Raw genomic sequence first — 26,217 nt, 5'->3', positions numbered from 1 at the left:
CACCCTTTATATCTAATGGTTCTCTTGGATTTCAGGTACACAACGCTTGCCTACCGTGCACCTGAGATGGTGGAGCTCTACAGTGGGAAACTCATCACGACAAAAGCAGATATTTGGGTAAGAATTTTAGTTCTTGAAGAGATGTTTTTCATGTTTATTCTGCATGAGACTTACACCGAGATAATGTGACCTATGAAAACTCGTGTAGAGCAAGTGCACATGTTGACAAGTCAGAGGAAGTTCACTGATTGACAGGAGCAGTACAGCATGGCTTCTACAACAGAGTGGAGTTAGCTGAGAGACAATTAATGAGCAGCAGCAGACAGACGACAACCATCTCCTCGTGTGTGTCTGCTTGTTTCCACCAGCACACAAGAATTGTATGCTTTCCCCTTGCCAGATAATATGCCCCAACAGTGCACCCTGGAATGGCTATGGCTTGTGGCCACCTTCCAATACAAGCTCACCTACTGCTAGTCCTAAGAAAAAAAGAAAAGTGTTGATTGTAGAAGCAGCTCGTGTTCATATTTGCACATTGTCTGCATGCTTAAGTACCCTTTTCAGAAAGGACTTTGGTGGTAGAGGCAAGCAAAACGTAGTGCTTTGTCATTTGTCCACTCACCACTTTGTTGGCACATGCATATAAGGTGTTGCTCTTATACATTGATATTTTTTGCCATATATAAGGAACCCCAAGTAGCCTTCACTTCAAGCTCCCCTACAGTGCTAAAATTTTGGGTGCTCAACCCATTCAGTCGGCAAGTACAACCATTAAATTATGGTTAAAGTGTGTTGAAGTTGTCCCATGGTGCATCCCATGGTACTTGGAAGACTGCTTTCAACATTGTCCTATTTTTGTAGTACTACAGTAAAACCTCGTAAATTCGGATTTCATGGGACCGAAAAAAATGTCCGAATTACCTGAATGTCAAATTATTGAGAGTATCGAGAAAACAATAAACATATGCTTGCTATGTCACCACGCTTTTATTTACTGAAGGAATTGGAAAATCATGTTTCTGTTTTGCAGAAAAGACATGTGGAAGTTTCAATTCTCATTATCTTGTGATTAATCAGCGCTCGCTGCAGCGAAGGCCTCGCGACTTCCTTCGCAGCACAGCCACGGCGTGCGTCTTCACCTGAGACACGCTTTTCTCTACCACGTGCACATCCTGATTATTTTTTAGCCAGTGAGCTGGTCACCAACAGATCGTCCGTCAATCGCAATGTAGCCGGCGCTCATCATCCTCGACAACTTTGCACTAAGATAGAACAAAAAAAAATGTTTGCTGCAACCACTGTGGTTGAAACTGCTGCTGTTATCGGCGCGATCATGGATGGTGACGTGGTGCTCAAGGCATACAGGCGATGCACGCACCAAGTCAAAATGAAACTGTTGCAACCGTTCCGGACTAAACCGTGGTTGCTATCGACATGATCATGGTTGGCAACTACATTGTTATGAAGGCATGCGGCCGACGCGGTGTTATGTGCAGCAGTAAACGCAAGAATAAAGGCTCTAAGGGCAAAAATAGGTACGAAGCGTTCCGGCGTTGCTGTCATTCACATACTATTTCCGGAGGTGACGATGGCAATGCGGACTATGCCACTTCATTTTGGTTGGACGCTGGCGCCGTTTTTTGCTCTTTTGCGTCGCACATTTGCAGCGCTCCACGCTCGTCGAGTTCCGAGAGTGGCCAGAATTACCGTATTTACCCGCGTATAACCCGCCCCTGCGTATAACCCGCACCCCTAACTTTGAACTCGGCGGAAAAAAAAAAAAAAAACTCGCGTATAACCCGCACGTTTACCTGAAAAAAAAAATGAGCGCTAGAAAGATGCAACTCACACTCAGTGATCATTTCGTTTTCAGAACATTTATTCAAACGACCGCCACCACGTCACTGGTTATCCGATTCTTAATCGTCGCCGCTCTCACTACTGCCATCCGAGGCTTCATCGCCACTCTCAAAGACGTAGTCGTCCTCGGAACCATCCAAACTATTACTGATCGCACATTTTTTAAAGCTTTTCCGCACCAAATCGGCCGGTATCGCTTTCCACGCATCCACGATCCACTGGCACAGCAATGGAATATCAGGCCTTCGCACGCGTCCCGTCGGTGTGAGGGCGTAAATGCCGTCGGCCATCCACTGGGCATACAGCCGCTTCACGTGTGCCTTGAACGGCTTGTTCAGGCACACGTCGAGTGGCTGTAGCATGGACGTCATGCCGCCAGGTATTATGACGAGGTCGGTGCTGGTCTCGGCAAGGCGAGCCTTCACCGCATCAGTGCAGTGGCCTCTGAAGGAATCTAGTACGAGCATCGACCGGCGTGCCAGCAAGGCACCTGGTCTTCGCTCCCAGATTACTCGAAGCCAGTCACCGACTAGGCCACTGTTCATCCACGAATTTTCTTCCGCACGCACAACGATTCCTGGGGGCAGTGGAATGCTAGGTAGCGTCTTGCGTTTGAAAATGACATACGGGCGCAGTTTCGTGCCGTCAGCCAAAGCGCATAGCATGACTGTGCAGCGCAGCTTGGCATTTCCGCCGGTCAGCACGCTGACTGATTTGGAGCCCTTTTTTTCCATGGTCGTGTCCATCGGCATCTCAAAGTACACAGGTGTTTGATCAGCATTTCCCACCTGAGACAGCAAATAGCTGTGCTCCTTCCGAAGTGCGATCACATATCGTTGAAAGTTCAACAACTTTTCCTCGTAGGCTTCAGGAAGCCGCTGGCACATGGTTGTTCGCCGCCGCATAGAAAATCCATGTCTTCGCATGAAGCGCTGAAGCCATCCACGGCTTGCACGAAACTCACGTGGAATGTTCAATTCCCGGGCCAACTTCAGGGCTTCCATTTGCGCCATCTCAGTCGAAACAGCGTGGCCACGACTTCTCTGCTCCTCAATGAACTTCGCAAGCTGCGTCTCGAGGTGGGGGTGCGCGCCAGTCTTCGGACCCCGAAACGCTCGCCTGTCCCGGTTCGTTGCTTCGAGACTCTCTTTTTTCTTCCTCCAGTCGCGAATGCACGACTCGTCGACGTCATGCTGTCTTGCAGCAGCTCTGTTGCCGATTTCTTCGGCAGCGGCTATAATCTTTAGCTTCTCTTTCGCTGTGAAACACTGCCGTCGAGTCGCACTCATGATGCCAAAACAAAGCAGGCAAACAGTGCAAACTGGGGTAAGTACACTAAACAGCGCCTAACGCGAGGCTCAACAATGCTGGCCTTTCGTTGGCCCTTCATCGGCTTGACAAGCGTCGATGACGATGGGGATGGCGGACTACACGGGGAGGCCGCCGCACATTGCGGTGAAGCCGACCCCCCCCCCCCCCCTCCCAAGGAAAAAATTCGCAGATAACCCGCACCCCCACTTTTTAAACGCGTTTTTTCACATTTTGGTGCGGGTTATACGCGAATAAATACGGTAAGTGATGTGCGGCTAAATGCATCTGAATTAATAAGAGTTTGATGGCACTAATTAGTGCAAAGACCTGCTGGGACCAGAGGACGAGTCTGAATTATCCGATTTTCCGAATTACCGAGGTTTTACTGTATTAAATTTTAACTTGTCTCCTGAGGGCGTGCACTGTGAGTTTACAGCAAAATTATAAAGTACCAAGAAAAGGGAGCCTGGTTGACTAGCTTATACTGGAAAACCTTGACTTCATTCTCAACTCACTTGCCTCTTTCAACTGTTTCAGCTTCTGCTACTAGTTCAATAACTATGTATTATTGAATTTTCATTCTCTCCACCCTTGTTGTGCAGTCATGATGACTGCATAGTGTGTATCAAATGTGTGTAGCAACATGCGAGCATAGAGGCTGATTTTTGTCACTCTTCCTACTCCTACAGGCCTTGGGCTGTTTGCTATACAAGTTGTGCTTCTTCAGCTTGCCCTTCGGTGAGAGTGCCCTTGCTATTCAGAGTGGGAACTTCACCATACCTGACAACTCTCGCTATTCCAAGCAAATGCATTCCCTCATCCGTGAGTGCTAGTTCTTCCTAATAATGCTATGTCCTTTGTTATAATCAGGGTGTTTACCAACTAGGAAAACTGGGAATTCTCGGGGATTTTGAATAGTCTCGAAATACTCAGAGAAAACTTGGGGAATTTGTGCGTCTATCAGGGAAAATGAGCAGTATTAATGTTGAAAGGGAACAAAAGTTGCGGTAATGCTGGCTCGAGTAACAGAGGAATCGTGACGAATCCTTTTTGACGCCGTGTCATCCGCTGGAAGAGTTGCCAGTGTGCAGTCAACGACCGACTTTCCGGACGCCCGATAATTTGGACGGCTTTCCTATGTATAAGGATGTCTGAAATTTCGGATGCGAGAACCCTTCGGGGGGGGGTCTGATTTTTCGGACATTTTGCCGTGACCGCAAGTGTGAAACAGCATTAATCAAAGCCACTACCACTGTCATTTTGATTACCTCGCCGCCTCGAACCAGTGCTCTCGCACGCAGATCTGCTGGCAGCCGTAACCACCACTGCAGCAAATCTAGGCCTAGTTCCTTCGACGTTCGCTATTAAGCTTCTTGCTGTTCTTTGCCGTGTTTTTAATTGAAAGAATTTGCTGCTGCCAGCAATGGCACCGACTCCGCCTTTGTGGTCCTCGCGATTGGCTTCGAAGCTCTGAAAGCATGGCACGTTGCATCCAGTTCCTGAAAGTCAGCTTCACTTCAGTACAGAAATGCTACGCGGTGAAACATACGCAAAAGTGTTGCGGTGAAGCATAACAAGCGTGGGAAGAGGCAATTGTCAAGGGAAACAGTATATATTCCTTCATTATACACACGTGCACCCACCATCTCCTGTCACAGTACGAGCACTGATATGCCTAATACTTGTACTGGCAGGCCTTCAGAGCTCTTTCAGATGTGCCTGTGGCGATTTGAGCCTTTAAGGGCAGTAAAAGACATGCACTCATTTTTTCAAACTGCCAGACTTTTCGGACGTTTTCGCAGTCTCTGGAGAGTCTGAAAAATCAGACGTTGACTGTGCAACTCGCCAAGAGGATGCTTCAAATGGTCCGTGGAGCGAACACACTGAACGAGGATGAGAACAGAAAGGACCGCCGCATTGAGGAATGATTGGGAAAGGAACTGTACTGCCTTTTCTTTGAAGGAGCTTGAGCTCAAAAAGCAAAGTGCTGGCTGACGCCGTGATGCAGGTGACCCTCAGTCAAACCAAAATAAGCTCTAAAGCAGCGAAATGCAACACTGAGGCATTGTGCACAGGCTGAGAGTTTGTCAGGACACTTGAGGTTACCAGCTGTTAAGAGATAATCTTGCTTGTGACAAAGTTCAGGTCTCACACCAATGAGCTTGCTATCGGTTGATAGAAATAGCTTATCTGCGAAAATATGTGCTTCTGTATGCATCTCCTTTTTATTCGTTTTTGGGAATGTTCAACAATGGGGGGGGGGGTTACCATTTTTTCCGAAAGTATTTTTTTCGCTGTACATTTTTCTAACTCCTCCCTTCTGTTTTCTTTTTGAATGAAATAATTACTACTCCTTACTATTCAAACTGGATTAAGTTCTTTCTTATTCTTTAACATGCTTACTATAGAGTGACACCATCGGGCGACATGGTGTCAGGCCATCTTGACATTCAGGGAATTTTGCAAAGACACTCAGGGAAAGCCTGGGAAACTCGGGGAGTTTGGAAATGTTAACTTGATAGTCATCCTGATAATCTCTTGATGCTCATGGAAATTTGAGGGAACAGCAGTGATGCGAGGAAAGATACGGACACCTCTAGCAATGAAGCTACTCTTTCTACATTTCAGAATACTACTGCAGTCGTATGGCTTTCTTTTTTGATGCCTCCACTAACGTAATTAGAATGATACGCCTCTATCAGAGTTTGAAAACACACTGGTAGTTCGCAGGTTTTGTTGCCATTGATTTGGCTGAATAATGAGGACAGGAATGTTGGTCAGAACTGCTGGGCTGACCCAAATCTGACTCACATGTCATACAAGAACTGGGGAGGAGGGGAAGTCTAAGCTCACTTTTTAACTTTGCCACATGTTTGGCTTATGCAGCAATAATCCATGATATAGAGTGATAGACCATGAGTGTGGCATGCTCGTTATTGACCAACCATACACAGTGGGCATGCGCAGTCTTTCTCACACATGCAGTAATGTAGCTTGTCATGTGGGTAGATTCATATTGGCTGTCAGCCCTTTCCTGAACATTTGTTGGGCAGTTTCATTATATATTGTCGATGCATATTTGCCGTGTCAGCCATTCTTTTCCTGAACTGTGTAGTGCAGTTCCATTAAGTATTGTAGGCCCTAGCGAAGAATATGTCACTTAGATATTGCAGAATTTCACAGCAACTGAAGGTGATTTGTGACTGGGCTGAAGTTAATTTATGTGCCTGTTGTGCCAGAATGCACCAAGTGGCCAAACCTACTTTCGCCTGCCAGATAAAATTTCCCAGTAAATTTTACTGAAATGGTGTGGCACTGAATAAAATAATGTGCCACTGAGTAAAATGGCATGAGAACATTTGTAGATTAAGGTTATGAGGGCCCTGGCCATAGGTCTCTTCTGAGAATAGAAATACAGTGGAACCTTGATATATCGAACAGCACGGTGATCGCGAAATTGTTCGATATAGCCAGAATTCGTTACATAAAATCATGTAAAAACGCGTCAAAACTTCTGCAAATCAATCAATGAACCAAGGGCCCACGCCAATCAGGGATCGTTGTTCGGAGCAAGCATTCGGTTGCGCCATGTACAATTGGCCTAGGCCACGCAGACTTTATCAGCCGTGATGGATGGATGGATGGAATAACTTTAATGAAAGGTCCTGCGAGCTACGGGGCTCAAGGTCCCATAGAGCGGGCTACTCAGCCGTGAGTGCATGGTTGATTGCGTCGCACGCAATTCGCCTAAGCCGCGGCGGACCTAGTCGGCGCGGCCTAGGCCAATCACGCGGGGCGCAACTGAACACGCCCCAACTATGGCACAGTAAATACTCACTTGAAGCTTCACACCAAGTATTTATTTATTTGGCTGAAAGTACTGCAGCAATTTTCATTTGACCTTTAGGCAGTCTGCGAGCAGGGTAGAAGAATCGTGTCTCCACTCCACAGACATGCTTTTGATGCGGCTGAGCAAAAGTCCTCGTGGACAAATACCTTGTTACACAGCTAAAAGATCTCATCACACGTGCAACAAATATGGCTCTAATGCGGCACAAGTACGAGGCGGCAGAAAATCGTTAAAAAAAAAAAAAAAAAAAGGAATGGCACGCGAGCGCGCTTCACCAGCACACAGCCCGTCGGCCATACGCTGCAACCTAGTATGACTGCTCACAGCGCCAACGCCACTGTTGTCTGAAAACAGACCTCGCTCCTGTCGGCAGATGGCAGACTAGCCAGTATTCCAGGAACCATAGTCGAACTAGCCAAGCCGCCACATGCGTATGCCGCTACATTCGAATCGCGCCCTCGGTGTGATCGATCGGCGCAGCTATAGTGCGTAGCAGTCGGGGAATGCCAATCCCGCCACTGCTTTCTTCGAGGGTGTTGCGGGAAAGCTCACCACCTGTCATCAGAGCACACGTGGTTTGGGGTGGCGGAGTTCGATATATCCATTTTACGTCCGACCCCGTTCGAAATAAAAAAATTAAAAATGCGTGTGATTTTCCAGTTTATATACAAAGTGTTCGATAGACACAATAATTCGATATATCTGTGTTCAATATATCGAGGTTAGCCTGTAGTAGGCTCATTGGTGTGAAAGAGTTGGGGAGGCAAGCTGAAGAGGGAGCCATAGCAGCGACAGTTTATTGGAGCTTTCGAGCCATGATGGTGATGGTCCGAGGGAGCGGCAGGATAGTGTGGCTGCTCCTGCCGGGCGCACTAGCGTTGTATGTGCAAATCTGCCGTATAAACCAGAATATAGGGCAATTCGAAATATATGCCAGTTGCTTGCTGTGATGTTAAAAAAAAGGGAAATGCATTTTGCAGTAAACTATACATATATACGTTATTTGGTAAATTTGCTCATTCGTCATGAGGTAGTGCATCAAAAATGCAAACTTGTTGAATGGATGTACCATTCAAAATTGCACAATGGTCATATAGGGGAAAAAAAATAGACAAAAAAAAACTTTTTGTTAGTGTGTGTGCCCTTCCACTTCCATCCTTTTTGGTTGCGAGATGTCAACCTCTCAGAAATTTTGGGGGTGAATCCGGTGTGTGCATAAACGCTACATTTATCTTGACAGTGACAGATTAGTCTTTCAAACTTTCTATTGTTGTTTCTTCCTTCAATGTAGAGGGATTGCTTATTACTGGAGAGTGGAGAGACCTAATTAGTGCAGATTTATGTCTGCAGTTCAATTTCCTGCTAAAGCAATGAATTCTGTTTATTATAAATGAACCTGTTTCAGTGGTAGGAAGCACATTTGCATTATTGCCAGCGAATATGCTAAAAATGGCTATTGTAAAATTACATTCGTTACAAGTTTGTGAGCATATTTCATGTACAAGAGTGCAATATGCGAAAATTCCTCTTTGTAAAAAAAATGCATGGGAAAAGTAAGCTGACCTTAGGGGCTAAATTTTTTGTTATTCATAAGCATATGAAGTAATAAGCCAAAGAAAGCATAGGGGAAGTTAATTGCTACATTTAATTGCAATGTAGAGATAATAAGGTAAATGGAAAAGTGCATGAAGGGATAACTTGCCATAGATGGGGACTGAATTCACATCTTCAGCATTCTTCTGTGTTATTTTTTGTGACTGAATGTCCCTGAGCTATTCCTCACTTTTCTTTTATAGGTTACATGTTGGAAGTTCAGCCTGAGAAGAGACCGGATATCTTCCAGGTGTCCTATGTGGCATTTTCACTGGCAGGCAAAGAATGCCCTGTTCAAAACCTTCATGTATGTTTTAGCATTCTTCATCACTGACTTAAGCTTTTAATTTATCCCTATTACTAGCACATATATGTCTAATGGTATTGGTTTTACGCTGTTATAACAGGATAACTAATGGAAATATACCTTCATTCCTTTTTACACATGTAGAATTCATCAATTCCAAATATTGAACAGCTTCCAGTACCTCAGTGCGACAGTGAGGGCAGAATGTCATCATCAAAGCCTCCAAGGTAGGGTTTGTCTTTGTTTATACTGCCTTCTGAAAAGGTAGCATGTGTACTGCTTAGGTTTATACACATGCATTACCTTGGTGTATGATAGCACTTTAACCTGTGTGGGCAATGTATTGAATAGTGATATTGATGATATTCTTAATACCAAAAGCACTTTTTACTGCAGAACATAATGCTTTGGAGAATGTGCTACTTCACCTGCAGGTTTGTGTACCATGGCGAAGCTTCTTTGTAGCATTGTTAATACACTCGAACCTTGTTCCAACAAAGTTGAAGGGGCATCCAACATTATTTCGTTATGTCCGTTACTTCATTATATCCAATTTTTGTCATTTCTTGCAATACTCTGGAATCTCAATAAATGGAAATCGCTTAAACAGAACTGCCTCTTAAACGGAACATCATGGTTGGTTGGTTTTGTATTCGTGCAATTGTATTCAGCTTTGTCTCTCAGTAAATGGAACTCCTGATAAACTGAAGCAATTTCCCTGGTCCTTTGAGGTTCCGTTTAAAGGGAGTCCACTGTATATGCCCAATGGGGTGCACAATTCCGAATATAGAAATAAGATGGCTTTGTGGCCCATGGAACTGCTACATGGCCATGCATACAATGAAATTTGAATAAAAGAACAAAAGATGCTTCGGCATGTGCAACACATGACTTAGCACCTGATGCAACAGCCTATAGGTTCTTGTTCCATTGTGATAGTCTTTTGTGTCTGCTTTCCACTTGGCTTTTTGTGCTCGAGTAGCACATGGCACACAACACAGCGCTCGGCGGTGTGATCGAGGAGACAAGTGGACTTTAATGTGCCTGCTTGGCTCAGCGGGCGCATGGCTTCTGAGATTGCACCGACGCCAATGCGATGTCAGAGGCCATGCGCAGCTGCCAGTATGCGCAGCGTGCTGCAGGGAGAGGGAGAAGTGAATACGCAACCTGGGCCTCATCCCCGAGATAGCGCCGGTGAGATCTCTGAGGCCAGGCCCAGCTGTGGCTGCCTGCGCAGTGCGTCCTAGAGAAAGAGAGAAGTGAATGCATTAATCTAGCACCGCTGTGCGTAGCCGCGCAGCAAGGCCAGATTTGCACAGGTTTGCATGTGATGCCCGATATTGCACTGGGGAGATGTTGAAGGCTAAGCCCAGCTGTGCCTGCCTACGTGACGTGACGTGCAGTACAAGTGAATGCGCTAATCTTTTGCACCACCGCGCATAGCCGTGCAGTGTGGCGAGGCTCGCGCAGCCGGCCACGTGTAAGAAAGGTCAGTGGAGAAGTGCTATAGTGAGCTGCTGCTTGTGCGCACTTGCGCACATACGCGCTGCAGTGTTGCTCAAAGACATATTCAATGTGGCGACGCTGGATTTTTGAACTGCTGCGACGAACAAGTGCAGAACCCTGCGGAAAGTGATGTACTCGGCGCGCAACGGTCGGATACTTTTTGCTTTTGGAGACGAATCTAGTTCGTTATATCTATTGGCAGGACAATTCCACATTGTTAAAATGAGGTTTTAAATCTATGTGAATCTCTGTGGAGATTTCAAATGGAATTTAATTTACTTTGTTAGATCTGTTATTTCGTTATATCCCATTGTTGTAAGGAGATTTGAGTGTATTCTGTTTGGGTTAACACTGCACAGTGCTGCTTTTTGTGCACTTGTCAGCAAGTAAAATGTAGTAATGTGAGCATGAGGCCTTCAGCACATTTTACTCTGCATTTTGGTGTGGCAGGAAACTTTGAGAGTGGATATTGCATTTCTATGATTTTCACCTCTTTGGCCACATGGGTGTGCCAGAGAGAAAGAGCATGTGCACAATTACCTTGTTCTCATAACCATTACATGCTGTGGTCAGCTTTCAACCTGTGTTTGCATACTGTGCTGTTGTCGCAATAACAGGGTAAGAGATTAGGGTTGCCACCCGGCTAGATTTCCACTGGAACACTGCTTTTTCCCTCATGGTGCTGGCTGCCAGTCTGAACATTAAACCAGCATGCCATCTGCCAGTTTTCCAGTTCTCCCTAAATCGGCGCACAACTTGCATTGCAAGCCCTCTGTCGGGCATTCATACCTAACAAACAACTGAATTGTCACTAAAGGATTAATTCCTATCAACAACGATGTGACAGGGCACATGCTGAAAAACTAGTACAATATATATTGGTGGAGGGCCTGTGAATTAAGTTGATAACAGTGCTCGTCCTTGTCTGTTTTTTTGTTTGTCTGCCACTTTGTGCTAAGTTACCATAGTTGGAATGCAAGACAAACTAGCCCAACAGTCGATCCTCCTGAATGATCCATTCCTAATTAGTACTTAAACTGTTCACTGTTGTAAACTATGGTGTAATCTGAAGTGGCAAGACTGGGCGGTCCAGGGTTCACTTTTTCTTCTGAGGCTGTTCCTATGAGTCCATCCACAACTTCTGCTTCTATCCTGTCTTCTCAGTGGCCACCCACTACTGGCACTTTTAGTCAGTTGACATGGCCAGTTTGGGCTATGAGCAAAATAAACTCTCATTGTTTGTCCTTGGACATTCTTGGACTGCGGAAACAATGCTCAGATGTAGGCCGTTGGCTTTACCCGCTCGTCGTCTTGAACAATTTTGAATGTGTACCAAGTTTCGTATAAAGCCTTTCAATAAATTTCAGTCATTCAATGTTTGTAGTCTCTGTGCAGCAACATAATTTCATCTTGTTAGTGTTTTTGAATACAGTATTTCTACTAAACACTTTTTCCCCTCGCCTAAGGGGGCGACTCCATAACAGGTGCAATTTGCAAGGTAACATTTGTACACTAGTTTCCCAGCCACACGAGCTGTAAGGTTGGATTTAAAATGTATTTAAAACTGGACTGTGTATCTTATATATTGAGAAACAGAACTTGAGCATTGCATAGTTTTGGCTGGAGTGGCATTCGCTCAACCTGTTCTACAGACGGAGGCATTATTTGCATTGATGTTTTGTTATCGTTTTTGCTGCAGATCATTGCAGGTACCAGTTGTGGAGGGTACATCAGTAGCTCCTCGACAGCGGCCCAAGGGGTCGCAAGCCCCACCAGGTGTCGGTGGGCTGCCCCTCATTCCCCAGAATGCTTTGCCATCCTCTCGCCGCCCCACACCTACCACTCCACAGCCACAGGTGCCCCCTGCTACACCAAACCCTGGTGAGAACACACTTTTTTTTTGTAAATTAAATGTTTTCTTTGCTATCAAACAATGCTGGGATCAGGTGTAATACCTACATAAGGTGTCCCAGCTAATGCTAGCCAAGCTGTGCGATGCAAAAAATAAAATGGGAAAAAAAAACACCATGCAAGATATTATTTGAAGATCTACTGCATTGCTCAGTCGTAAGACCTCTGTCGACTGAACGCTGCAAGTCTTGTAATCGTATCTTGCACAGTGATGTTTTAATCTTCATTTCCTTTGAACAGCATGGCGAATGTTAGCTGGGGACCACGGCATGCATTTTTTGTTGATAGAATAACAGGTGGTCATGTCATGTTGCAAAGTAGATTTCTTAACATTTGAATACTATAACGAAAACTTAAGTGTTTAGCATACTGGACTGTGTGTCTTTGTGCCTCGTTTGTCTTTGCCTTTTCCTGATCAAAATTTTAACCTTCGAATGGTGCCATTAGTTTGCAGTGTAGTACTTGTTTTTGTCGTCGGTCTTTTCTTGTGGGCCCTGCCCGAGCTTCCTGTGAATTCTGTGAACTGATTTTGTTGACCATGTTAGCAGTGTGCACTTTGCATGACTACCAGAAGCAAAAATGAATATTGTTTTGTTTTATAAGGTTTGATAAAAACTTAGACTCATTGTTAGAAAGGTGCCATGTGCTTTGGCTTTGCCATGTGGTCTTTGGCTTTATCTGAATCTAGAATTTGTTTTTATGGTATGTAGAGTCGTGAACAAAATTCTGGAGACCACAGATCCTGTGAAAAATTGCTTTTGTCGCAGTCTAGGCATGCAGGCTGCAATAAAGTGATGCAGCCTGGTGTAAAATGAAACCAGTTTTTTTTTCTATGAGCCACATGGGCTGTGATTCCCCTGTGCCAACTGCATGAAGTTCACATGCAAGGTTGGAACTTCTGTGCCATTTATACCACTTTGTGTCACTGAAGATATTCTGTGCTGCTCTCTTTTGCTGCATCTGAAGTGTGCAATAATGAACTTGATTCCCCTATAATATGCAAATAGTATTTAAATTGTTGGCCAGGTGAGACTAGTGCAACTACTCTTTCTCATTATAAAAGCTCATTCCTCAGTGGCCTGTGAACCAGTGACAATGGGCCTCTTCGGCCTCTGCTTCACATAGACGGCACCCCCAGACTGACCCACCCAGGGGAAATCGGCAGTCGCCTTTTCCTGTCCTCCTCTCCGATCTTCGTCTTTCTCTCCCACATTTACATCTTTCCTGTCTTCTCTTCACTTCTTTTACTTCCGTATTTCCTGGCAGCAAGGGTTAACCTGGTGTAATTATCCAACCTTGGGTATTTTATAGTAGGTTATAGTGGCGATGCATGGCTGGCGTCTTCAGGCTTCCAATCCTGTAGCGTCCCCTTGTTGGGCTCCGTGGTGGGTGGCCACCATCGCCGCCGAATTTTCCAATTTTTTTATGGCAGAAGCTTTTCCCCCATTACCTGATTGCTCCCTGAAGAGGGGGCGCACAGATGAACAGTTCAACTTCTTCATGCAACCGAAAGTGTCCTTTCCTAAATTCCACGTTGTCCACAGTCAGCACGAAACAAAGACAGTCCGAATGATATCACCATTTCTTGTAGCCAAATCTATCACTGACGCAATAGGCCCAGGTTATAAAGTAACGAAGATGGGAAGTGGCGATCTTCTACTCGAAGTTCGCGACAAGCTACAATACGACAAACTCTCGAAACTTGTAGCATTTGGAGACATTCCCGTTTCTGTAGGCCCACACAGGTCGATGAACACAGTGCGCGGTGTCATCTCGGAAGATGACCTTATCGAACTTACCGAAAGTGAATTGCTAGAAGGATGGCAAAAACAGAACGTCGTCAAGGTACAAAGGATAAAAATAAGGCGCGATAACAAAGAAATACCAACCAGGCATGTAATCATCACTTTTGGAACTAGCAACTTACCAGACTCAATAGAAACAGGATACTGCAAACTCCGTGTAAGGCCATACATTCCTAACCCACACCGATGCTTCAAGTGTCGGCGGTTCGGGCACGGTTCGCAAAGCTGCCGAGGGCGCACTACTTGTGCAAAATGTGCATCAAATGAGCACTCGTCCGACACTTGCAATTCCACCATCCGTTGCGCTAACTGTGAAGGGGATCACCCCGCACACTCTCGTTCCTGTCCATCCTGGAAAAAAGAAAAAAAGAATAATCGAAATCAAAGTATAAATGAACCTTTCCTTCCAAGAGGCGCGCAAACGCTTCTCCATCAATCAATCTAGTCCATCCTACACCGATGTGGTGCGCCGGGGGGCAGCGCTACATCCTTCGGCAGCCGCCCAAGTCACACGGAGTGTGACGGCGGTCACGCCATCAGCCTCCCTGACTGGAACAGCCAGCGCTGTACCGGCCCCCACAAAGGAGGACCAGCAGACCCTCGGGCCTGTTGGACCCAAGGCCACTGCGCGTGCAGATAGGCCCACCACCCCCGTGAACGTGCCCGCTGCGCAGGCGCTATCCACCGCCTCAGACGAGGTGATGGATACAAATACAAATCCGGCGTCTCAGACGCCGAAGGAACGGTGCAGCTCCCTTGAGCACGCCCGGAAGATAGAGAGATCTCGTTTCACGGGGCCTGGAAAGGTCTCGTGAGATAATCTAATCCATATTTCTTAGACACACAGCACAAAACACATACATTATGGATACACAGATAATACAATGGAACGTCAGGGGTTTACTCCACAACCTAGACGACATTAAGGAACTTTTACATAGGTACACCCCAAAGGTGCTGTGTGTCCAAGAAACACATCTTAAACCTTCACAAACAAACTTTCTCCGACAGTATGCCATTTTCCGGAAAGACCGCAACGAGGCCCTTGCCTCGTCGGGCGGTGTGGCAATAATAGTAGATAAGTGTGTTGCTTGCCGGCAGTTACCCCTTAAAACGCCCCTAGAGCTAGTGGCAGTCAGAGCAGTGCTTTTTAGTAAGCTGCTGACAATTGCATCTTTATACATTCCTCCCAGCTGTCAACTCTCCAAAACTGAATTTGATAGCTTTATTGTGCAACTCCCGGAACCCTACATTGTCGTTGGAGACTTAAATGCCCATCATACCTTGTGGGGCGACTCTAGGTGCGATGCCAGAGGGCGTCTGATTGAAAACTTCCTCTTCAGTACGGGCGCATGCTTGCTAAATAAGAAGGAGCCAACTTTTTACAGCGTTGCGCACAAGACATTTTCATCTATAGATTTATCCATTGTTTCAAGTACAGTCGTGCCGTACTTCGAGTGGAAAGTACATAAGGATCCATACGGGATTGATCATTTCCCGATTGTTTTAAACTTAAGGAAACGGGACGAATGTTCTCCACATGTACCCCAGTGGAAAGTTGACTCAGCGAACTGCCAGCGATACGGAGAGCTGACATATATCACATGGGATGATGTTTTGCGCTTAGTATCGACGATGCAGTGTCATATCTAACCGCATTTATTCTCGACGTAGCGTCAATATGTATCCCGCAAACAAATGCATCGCCTAATAAACGACGTGTTCCCTGGTGGAACGATGAATGTAAGGAAGCACGAAAGAAACAGAATAAGGCTTGGAATCAGCTCCGTGACTCTCCGACTATCGAAAACCTTATCAGCCTTAAAAAAATAAAATCAGAAGGAAGAAGAACGTGCCGCCGTGCCAAAAGGGATAGCTGGCAAAAATATATTTCCGACATTAATTCTTATACAGACGAAAGAAAAGCCTGGAACAGGGTAAACAAATTAAAAGGCCGTGAAACTCATCCTCTACCATTAGTAAACACACAAGTAGACACTCTTGAGGAACAAGCTGATTGTCTAGGAGCACATTTCGAGCACATTTCCAGTACATCTCATTATACAGATACATTCCTAAAATACCAGCGACTAGCAGAACAGCTGCATTTGAGTCGGAAGGGCACATCCAATGAAGCATACAATCGTCCATTTGGAATGGCTGAGTTCCAGGCCTCACTGAACTGTTGCAACAAGTCCGCTCCAGGAAGTGACAGAATATTGTATGAGATGATCAGACACTTACACCCTGAAACCCAAAAAACACTACTGTCACTCTTCAATTCCATGTTCTCTGCCGGCTACATTCCTTCTGCCTGGAAAGAAGGAATTGTAATCCCTATTCTCAAAGAGGGCAAGGACCCTTCCTCACCCAACAGTTATAGGCCTATAGCTCTGACAAGTTGTCTATGCAAATTATTTGAGAAAATGATTAACCGTCGCCTCATTCATTTCCTTGAAAGCAACAAGATACTCGATCCCTTTCAATGCGGTTTTAGGGAGGGTAGATCCACAACAGATCACCTTGTCCGCATCGAGACAAATATCCGAGATGCCTTTGTCCACAAACAATTTTTTCTATCAGTATTTTTAGATATGGAAAAGGCATACGACACAACCTGGCGCTGTGGAATCCTCTGTGACCTGTCTGAAATGGGAGTTCGAGGCAACTTGCTGAACGCGATTCAGAGTTACCTCTCCAATCGCACGTTCCGTATTAGAGTTGGTAACGTTCTGTCTCGTCCATTTACGCAAGAGACTGGTGTTCCGCAAGGTGGTGTGCTGAGCTGCACTCATTTTATTGTCAAAATTCATTCGATCCAGACGGCCATACCACATACTATGTTTTATTCTGTATATGTGGACGACATCCAGATAGGTTTCAATCATGTAACCTAAGTATCTGCGAGCGGCAGGTACAGCTTTGCATAAATAAATTATGTATGTGGGCGGACAAAAACGGTTTCAAGCTAAACCCACAAAAAAGTACATGCGTCCTGTTTTCTAACAAGAGAGGTATACTTGCGGACCCCGCAATAGATCTAAATGGAGAGCGGCTATCTGTGAGCCATGAACACAAATTTCTAGGAATCATTTTAGACAGTAAGCTTAATTTTGTACCACACCTGAAGTATCTGAAATCAAAGTGCCTCAAGACTATGAATCTTCTGAAACTCTTATCACGTACATCTTGGGGAAGCGACAGACGGTGCCTTCTAAAACTTTACAAAAGTCTTAATATTAACACTGCTTGACTACGGATCAATAGTCTATAATTCTGCTGCACCTAGCGCTTTGAAAATGCTAGATCCTATTCACCACCTAGGTATCCGCCTTGCTACAGGCGCCTTTAGGACTAGCCCTGTGCAAAGCCTCTACGTCGAGTCAAACGAATGGTCATTGCACTATCAAAGGACATATTTAACCTTCTCCTACGCCTTGAAAGCAAGCTCAGATGTTAAACATCCTTGTCATTCCACTATATGCGACTTGTCCACTGCTAGGCTGTTTCGTAACCGCTCGGCCACTAGGCCTCCTTTGTCCCTCCGGTTGGAAGCACTCTCAGAAAACACAGGGGTCCCTCTTTTTTACAATGTCCTAATGACTCCTACACGGCTTCCACCGCCTTGGGAGTGGCAGACTATAAGATGTGACATCTCTTTCTTAGAAATATCGAAACAAGCACCTGAGGCTCACATACAATCTCATTTTATTGAACTTCAAGAGAAGTATTCCTGTGGAGAATATTACACAGATGCTTCGAAGTCTCCCGCTGGTGTTGCTTACGCAGCTCTCGGACCCTCATTTTCAACATCTGGGCCACTAAACCCACACATCAGTATCTCCACGGCAGAAGCGTGCGCTATACTTTCGGCTATTAAAAACATCAGGCGCAGAAATGTCGCTAAGGCTGTTGTATTTACAGACTCGTTAAGTGTCGTGAGAGCCCTAATTAGCTTACGAAAGCATAGTAATCCCGTTTTGAATGAGCTGTATAGCTTATTGTGCTTCGCATATATGTGCAACCAAGCGATTATCCTATGCTGGGTACTTGGCCATAAAGGTATAAAAGGCAACGTAGCTGCTGACGAAAACGCTACATCAGTGAGATTTAGCGACACAGATCGAAATATCCCCATTCCTGCCACGGACCTAAAGCCCTTTCTGCGCCGTAAATTGAGGAATCATTCGCAAGCAGAGTGGGATACACAAACATTCAATAAGTTACATATTATAAAACCAAGATTGCGGAATTGGATAAGTGACAAAACAGCACGGTACAAGGAAGTACTTCTTTGCCGATTAAGAATAGGACACACTTACAGTACTCACTCTTACCTCTTGACTGGCGGGGATCCTCCTACTTGTAGTAGGTGCGGCGATAGCCTGACAGTCCTCCATCTTCTTATCCAGTGCCCTGCAATAGAAACGGAGAGGAAAAAGTATTTCCCTTCGGCATATCGGGAAAATATACCTCTCCATCCTGCATTTTTTCTTAGTGACGAACCGTTTTTTAAATTGCAAATAGTCTTAGATTTTTTAGCCGAAACCGACATTCTGAAAATCATTTGGCCAGGCAATTTTTAGCACGTGACTAACAGCCCTGCATTCAAGGGCTCTCTTGAAACTCTGGTGTCAGTGTTGTTTTATTGCATAATGTTTTAACGACAACCCATTGCCATAGCCCACATCACTGCCTAGTCACCGTCATTATTTTAGCAACTATACATTCTACGCCACTTACAGCTACAGATTTTAGGCCCTTTTACAGCCATGTGACATCTACCATGAGGAATTCATTGTGCACGCCATCCATAATACATCGTCAACATTACCACTTGTCATGGCGCTCTTTGGCCAAACCTGGCCCTTGCGCCATAAAACACCACACATCATCATCATCATATTTTACTGCATATGCTAGTGGCGTGCCAGTGATCCATTTCTTTGGCAACCTGTTAGTATAGATGTGGCCCTTGCTGTGCTTGATTTCGGGGTTAACCACCTTGTGCAGCTGCAATTCTTACTTTGTATGTCTCGACAACTTTGCCAATCAGGAAAGGTTTTTATGGCTTTGTTCAACTTTTCATACTCCACGGTGCTAAAATTTTTCGTCTTGGTTGGAATAGTGTGTGCAGTTTCTACAGAAAAATTAGATTGTGCCACAGACAGGTATCACACACGTGCCTCAGAAATACCAGCAACTGCAGTAGTAAGGATATTCTGGTTTTAGAAGAGTTTACAGGAAAGAAACTGCAAAATATAGTCGTGCTCACTTATTATAAGCGTTCAAATGCCAAGGGAATGACATTATTACTGATAATTCTCATAAGTGGCTTGTGCAAAAAAGGCTGTGAAACATTTTTAATTTATTGATTAGTGCACATAAAGCAGGTAACAATATCCACTGTCTTACAGTAAAAAAGTCACAGCACTGACTTAGCTTATTTCTAAGACCACTATGTTGACTATGTACTTTATGCATGTGCATTTGTGTGAAAAAACTGGTAGGGTAAACCCCCTGGGAAAATAAGATGATGCCAAGCTGCCAGAGAACAGGTAAAAAAAAAAATAATAAACTCGTATGTTGTGGAGTACCTGTGTGCATAAAGGGGTTGAAGGTTGACAGTCAAAGTGTGGTGGTATCCCAAGGGTCACAGCACTCCGTGGCCTTCATTCTAGGAGATTCTCGGACAGTGACTTCGTAGACAAGGTGGCAAGATTATCAGCTGTTTCAAGGAGTTGGATGTCAATATGATGTGCTTTATGTCCTCTTACTTCTTGTTCTTTTTCATTACGTTCAGGAAAAATGCTATTTAGGGTTTTATGGTGCAAAAGGGGGTGATTCCCCAAAGATGAAACATGCATGTCTACGTGATATTTTTTTGTCTGGTTTTCTAATATGTCGTGCAGGAATATTCAAACTGCACGGAATCGAAAATTTTATTCCTGAAGAAATTAAATGGAAGCTTCAAGCTTTTCTGCTCATTTTAATACGCTTAGCAGTAAATTAGTTCTGTGCATTTTTTATGCTGTACACAAACAAACAAAAAATGTAAAAAAATTCTAAACATGGCCCAAATCAGAAAAATTGTGTAACTTTGATGCATCTTGGCGCATTTTCTATTTCACAAAGGAACTTGAAAAAAGTGTCAAACATCGAACTTTCTCTTTGCAACATTTGTGCCAAATATTATCTTCCTAATGAAACACGAGAAGAAAAGAAAGTTAAATAAACCAGTTTTTTCAAAAGTAATTTTCACAACGTAAAATAAAAAAAATATTCGGTTCCATTTTTTGAAGAAATTGGATGGAAGTCTGCTTATGTCGGGCAAAACGTGGGTGTGATAATGTTTCCTCATTTGCTTTATCACAACATATAACGGGCCAAAGTTGCCCATGTTGAGCATGCTGGTTTTAGTGCCGCGATGACTCGTTTCGTTTTGTTAACATTTATCCTTTAAAAAAAAAGAAAAGGCGACGGTTGTCACAAATCAAGGAAGATTTACCTGGGCTTTTTATTGTGCCAAGAACAGAGAGCATATTTTCTCCTTTTTCTGGGACGCAAGAGAAAACAAACTCGACACTACTTGGAGTGCTCAAATAGATTTACTGTGTGTCCGTTGCAGTTGGTATTTAAAAGGGTTTGATCACCGTCAGCTAGCTAGCGGCAGTTCTCGCAGCGGACAGCGCGTGCCCACTTGACTGATCACAGGCACACATCCACACATGCCATGACTGAATTCCCGGCACATGTGGCACTGACTTGCACTCCACCGACTTCTGCTGACGATGCTTCTCAGTGGCTGCAGCAGACGCATGAAGCAGGGCCACATTCTTGATGTTGACGCTAAGTTGGGAGACCATCTCATGTGCCGACTGAATGGAGGCGGCGCTTCCAGACCTCAGGTTGTGCAGGGGAGCTTCGTGCTTAAGGAGTCAACCTCTGCACTCTCACAGGCATTCTTCCCATGCCCTGTAGCAGAAAATGTTCACCTCGCGGACGTATACTTGGAGTGGGGCAACTCATACGGTCGGCACCTATTGTTAAAATGGCTCGCTGCACCATCGCTGACGTACGTTACATGACCGTACATGGGTGCTTTTTCATCTAGCACTTCTTGCACTCTACCTAGGGTATAGCAGGCGTGCGCTGCGTCGTGGTGCATGTCGTCGCTTATGACAGCAAAGCTGTGTGTTGCTTACTTGTCATGGCAACACAGGTGAAAATAGAGATTTGTTTCTTGTGCCATGGTACTATTGTATTTCATTTGAGAGGAGGACAATCCAGTTTTGCTCAACATCCAAATGCAGAACAATGCTTCCGTGCTGCTTTCACTTCTTGCCTCATGAATAGCCACGGCTTGACTTCGGCGTATGTATACGTGAGGAATCCATTTGGTCACCCATTTGCCGAGCTGTTTCACAAAAAGGGTTGGAGACATCTTCTTGATCAAGTCACCACTTCCCCAAACAGCAAATGTGACCTCGTCCTCGTCGACCATTCTCAGACTGGCCAAAGTGAGTCTTTCACTCCATGGACAGCATTCGTATTCACGTAACACACAATCTGTGGTTGGGGAGCCACAAAGGCACAATGCTTTCATTCTTTCCAATGACATTTCCATGATGATTACATTCTCAAGTGCGAAGACACAAAGGTTGGCATTCGCACAATAGACACAAACCTTTTGTTGTGGTGCGAGCAGCACCCATTTTGGACACAGGCTGTATAACTTTGACCGGGCGATGGCACTTCCAAGGTGAGCTGCTTTGAACATATGGAACGTCTCACGGATAGAACGTGTCAAACTGCTTTAAGACGTACTCTCTCTAGCCATTTGTGATGACTGACACAATGTCCTTCTTGTTCGGGTTCAGCCGAGAGCACCGAAGAGTTCGTCCTTGGTGAAGTAGTCAAGCGCAGCTTGTATATCCAATGGGCTTAACCTTGACCTCGTGTACGTATAAAAATGTGACCAGATTCCATGCTTCTCGCGCCAATTTTGGGCCTTTCTGAGCATGTAAATTGTGACAGCTGGCATTGCCTTTTGAACGCGTTTTTCAAATGTGTGGTCGCGCGATGTTTAAGAGACGGAGGCACTCTCAGTAGAACCTTGAAGCCTCGTACGCTTGCTTCAAGCTATTTAACCAGCAAGCGCATGCACAACATTCTGTCACAGACGGTTCAGGTGTACCGACGCTTCTGTATGCAGTGCTTAGTTGAGGATATCTTCGTCACCACAACGCTTTCAATCTCTGCCCGTTTTCTCTTTCCGCAAGATCGTCTGCTGCATTTGTGAATGGAAGATGGTGGTTTCAATGGTGAAACATCAGAACAAAGGTGGACGTATCTGTTTAAGTTGTCAATCGCTTCTTCTTGAAGGAATGCCTTGTCTACTTCATCACGGGTGTCACTAGATGAAGACAGGATTTCCTTGAGGCGCCTAAAGCAGTGCCGGCAGACCTCGTTGGTGTCATGAATATCCTCAGTCTCTCGCAGTAGCTTCTGCAGGGAGGCAACATCCAAAGCGTTTATGCAACAAAAATTGTTTTTCTTAGCAATCTTAGCACGCCAGCGACATGCTACGAGATGGTTCAATAGTAGCATGCGCTGTCACCTGGTCATGACGTCATTACTAAGGCATGTGGTGAGCACGTTCACTGATACCATATAGGAAAGAAAGGGCTGGCATGGGCTTTGGACCCACTGCAGATTTGCTACTTTGGCTGCACTGCCGCCGCTAGAGAATGCACTGTGCGCGAGTCACGCATTCCTGTGTTTATGCTTTCTTTCTGAACAATGAGCAAAGCACCCGGTAGAAGTGCTTCATCTGCTGCTGCTGCTAGACGAGCTGCCCGAGCCGAGGCTTGGCGCTGCCGCCGAAATGACCCTGCCATTCATATTCAAATTGTTTGCCTCAGTATATCGCGAGTTCAAAACACTTAAACTGCTGTGCTCAAATTTTGCATTAGGCAGTATCGTAATCATTGGTAAATATTTTAAATTGGTTCACCTGGTTTTCATGTAGACGTTGCACACACTTCTTTTGTGCGCTTCAACAGTCATTTGTTGCTGAAGTTGGTCATCAGTCTCTCAGGAGACCTTACAGGCAGGACAGGAAGCAACAAACACTAACCAGAAGACTCAGTCGCCATATTGCCTCTGAGAAAAGTGTAAAATGTATGACGATCTTGTGTGTGTGAAAACCTAAAGGGGCAAACTGAAGATACAGTAAAATCAGTAGGTAACAGCTGAAGGCAACGTATTGTTCAAATTGCGCGCAGTAAAAAATTATGTTCTGTATTTTCCATGTGCAAAAGTGTGAGTTGCAAGTTACGTCCAGCAGCACTGCCACAGGTGTGCTTTGGTTCTGTAGCCTACGCTTCTTAGCCAAGAAAAGTCTGCGAGTACAGTGTGTGTGAAAAATTTTTGAGTAAAATATTTATGGTTCAGTTTTCTGTTAGAGCTACTGTTCATTACAGGTTAACCTGCTTCAGCATTAGGAAAAGCATTTGAATTTTTTGCTAGCACAAAAACCATATATGCAGAAGTTCCTATTGATTTGTAAAATTGCTTAAATAGGAAGTTAATAATGTTACCTCTATACAAATGACCTTTCCAAAAGTGTTTCTTCTTGTAGAACATTGTAGCACATGCATCCATTGCAAGTTTTCTGATTGCCACTGGTAAAATTCTTGATCCTGTGTGCATGTTTTTCCCTCCTCAAATTTAAGTAATACTTATGAGCATTGCGACATTTCTTTTGGATACTCCTTAGTATGCACAAGGGCTGTAACAGGGAAGGTTTTATAGCAACTGCTATTCTTTATTGAAGCCAAAATTGTGCAATTGTTATTAGTGGCCAATTGTGCTCTAAGCATGCCATGCAAAATTGAAGAAATGCACTGGAAGCCTGCTTAATGTGACATTGCAACTCTTTCATCGGTACAGGAAGTGATCCTAAAGAGGAAACAGTTACACCAGACATTTCAAGTCATCAAAGTGAAGGTCAGCTGGATATCCAAGCGTTTTTTTTTTTTTTTTTTTTTTTTTTTTTGGTTGTGTGGCAAATTCTGTTGTGTTGATTCTTTTATGGAAACGTATGGGTTATCCCAACTAAAGCTGAATGTAATTCTAAAGACATGCAGGAGTGTACTTGAGTGAAACCAACTGTGTGTTTCTGCTAGTTGCATAGAGCATGAGCACCATCTGGAAGGACTGGTGCTATTGTTGCATTGGAAGTTGGATTGCGCCGCACTACTCTGCTGCAATGAGAGCGCCAGCAGCTTGAATGAGATGGTTTTATCATGCAATTTAGATGCATTTCTGTTTTTCTTTTTTTTTTTTTAAGAAAATAAATATTGCACCTCATAGCAACATAAGAAACACTGACTTTCATATTAGCAGTGAAAAAGTAGTTTGGAATCACCGAGATACTTTTAGCACAAACGGCTGACTGCAAAGATACAGTCAAGGCTTGGTTCTTATTTTTTTTTCAGTTTGAGTGTCTGTTTAGGATGCAGTGACAAACTGTGCTCTGCAAAAGTAACTTGGCCAGAACTTGCCAGAGCTTTTGTTTGCTGTATGCATAAGTGGACCTGAACTTTTAATGTTCAGATTCATAATTTTGGCATTCTTGTTAGCTTTAGGCTGCTGAATTATAAAATATTGTGCTCATTAATGACATTGACTACACTTTTTTTAAAGAATCTAGTGTAAACAAAAGGTCTTTAGCATGCTTTCTTAGCAGCGGATAGAATAAAGGCCTTGGCTAGGCTTTCATGCAAGCAGCACATACATTATGAAGTCATTTGCACTGTACAAAGAAAAAATATAGCCACTCCCATACCTTTTCAAAGTTCTTTATTTATTGATAGTCGTGGTATTTTTAAAGCAAAGGGCTACAGCAAGGCCGCGATTTTATAGCAATGCCTTTTCCCAATGCTAATGCCTTTCGGCGGTTTTCATGAGTGGCTGCCTGGGACTCCGCCCGGGGCGGAGTGTCTCTTGACCAATCACGAACACGGAAAGCGCCGAAAGGCATTAGCATCGGAAAAGGCATTACTATAAAATCACAGCCCAAGTTTTGTCTCTGTTACAAAGTGCCAAGTACCAGGCAAAGTCCTATTTGGTGCATAATCAAACTGTATGCATGCAACACTGATACACAGCCGTATACCGAGTGGCCCAGCTAACTTCAGCCAAGTTTTTAAAATATGAGGGTGCATTATAGAAGGACATGACTAAAAGCGTGTTAGTCACTGTATGGGGAAAAAATCACATTTTCTAAAGTTCTGTTTAGTTGCTTCATTAATTTGGCAAGCCTATAAGGTTAAAGGAAAAACATCCAATGAAGAGGTCTAGTCTTCTAAGAAACATCCGACTCAGCAGTGGCACCAGTTCCGCCTTTGTGATCCTCGTCAATAGCACCGAAGTGCGGAAAGCACTATGCAATGCATAATGTCAGTTCCCAAAAGTCAGCTTGACTGCAATATAGTGGTGTTACATGGTGAAGCATGCCCAAAGTAGTGTGGTGAAGCATATTATGAGTGGGAAGGGGGAATTGTCACAGGACAGTCTGTATTCTTTAATTATATACGCCTGCACCCACTATCTCCTGTCATGGTATGAGCGCTGATACGCATAAATGTACCGGCAGGCCTGCAGTGCTCTTTCGGACATGCGTGTGGTGTTTGTGTCCTTGGAAGCAGTAAAAGGCATGCATTCATTTCTTCAGACTGCCCAATATTTCAGACGTTTTCGTGGCCCCTAGGGATTCCGAAAGATTGGACGTTGACTTTATGTGCTTGTGTCCTGCAATCGCATTGCTTTCAAATGTGCCACGTGGGAATGAACAGCACTTTAGTTTTGCGTGCTGCTGCTGAGAAAGTGACAGGGCAGTAGTGCAGGCTTTGGCTTCAAATTTTATGCCAGGAATTGGTCTCTGTTGCATTGCTGAAAGCAAGTTTATGATAGGAATAAGTAGAACAAAGAATGTGAAATTGTAGCCACCCTGTTACTCGGTTACAGTGCAAGAAGCTCAGAAGCGCCTTCATACGTTGCATGAGTGA

The 26,217-nt window shown here is 44.5% G+C and overlaps 1 protein-coding gene across 6 annotated transcripts in view; it reads left to right on the top strand.

Annotated features, from left to right (window-relative positions):
• Nak (Numb-associated kinase) overlaps nucleotides 1–26,217 on the top strand; it is a 122,110-nt gene that overhangs the window by 36,604 nt on the left and 59,289 nt on the right. For 5 of the 6 annotated variants that reach the window (XM_050196333.3, XM_050196332.3, XM_050196335.3 and 2 more), the window contains exons 6-11: nucleotides 36–117; nucleotides 3,861–3,993; nucleotides 8,818–8,921; nucleotides 9,066–9,148; nucleotides 12,127–12,308; nucleotides 24,098–24,154. In XM_050196333.3, the coding sequence (XP_050052290.1) occupies nucleotides 36–117; nucleotides 3,861–3,993; nucleotides 8,818–8,921; nucleotides 9,066–9,148; nucleotides 12,127–12,308; nucleotides 24,098–24,154 (641 nt within the window). The remainder of the gene's footprint in view (nucleotides 1–35; nucleotides 118–3,860; nucleotides 3,994–8,817; nucleotides 8,922–9,065; nucleotides 9,149–12,126; nucleotides 12,309–24,097; nucleotides 24,155–26,217) is intronic. The other variant, XM_050196334.3, reaches the window with a different exon arrangement.

This window comes from Dermacentor andersoni, chromosome 1, assembly GCF_023375885.2.
Source record: "Dermacentor andersoni chromosome 1, qqDerAnde1_hic_scaffold, whole genome shotgun sequence".
Classification (NCBI taxonomy): Eukaryota; Metazoa; Arthropoda; class Arachnida; order Ixodida; family Ixodidae; genus Dermacentor; species Dermacentor andersoni.
The sequence above is the reverse complement of the archived record's forward strand: the minus strand, read 5'-3'. Positions and strand labels throughout refer to the sequence as shown.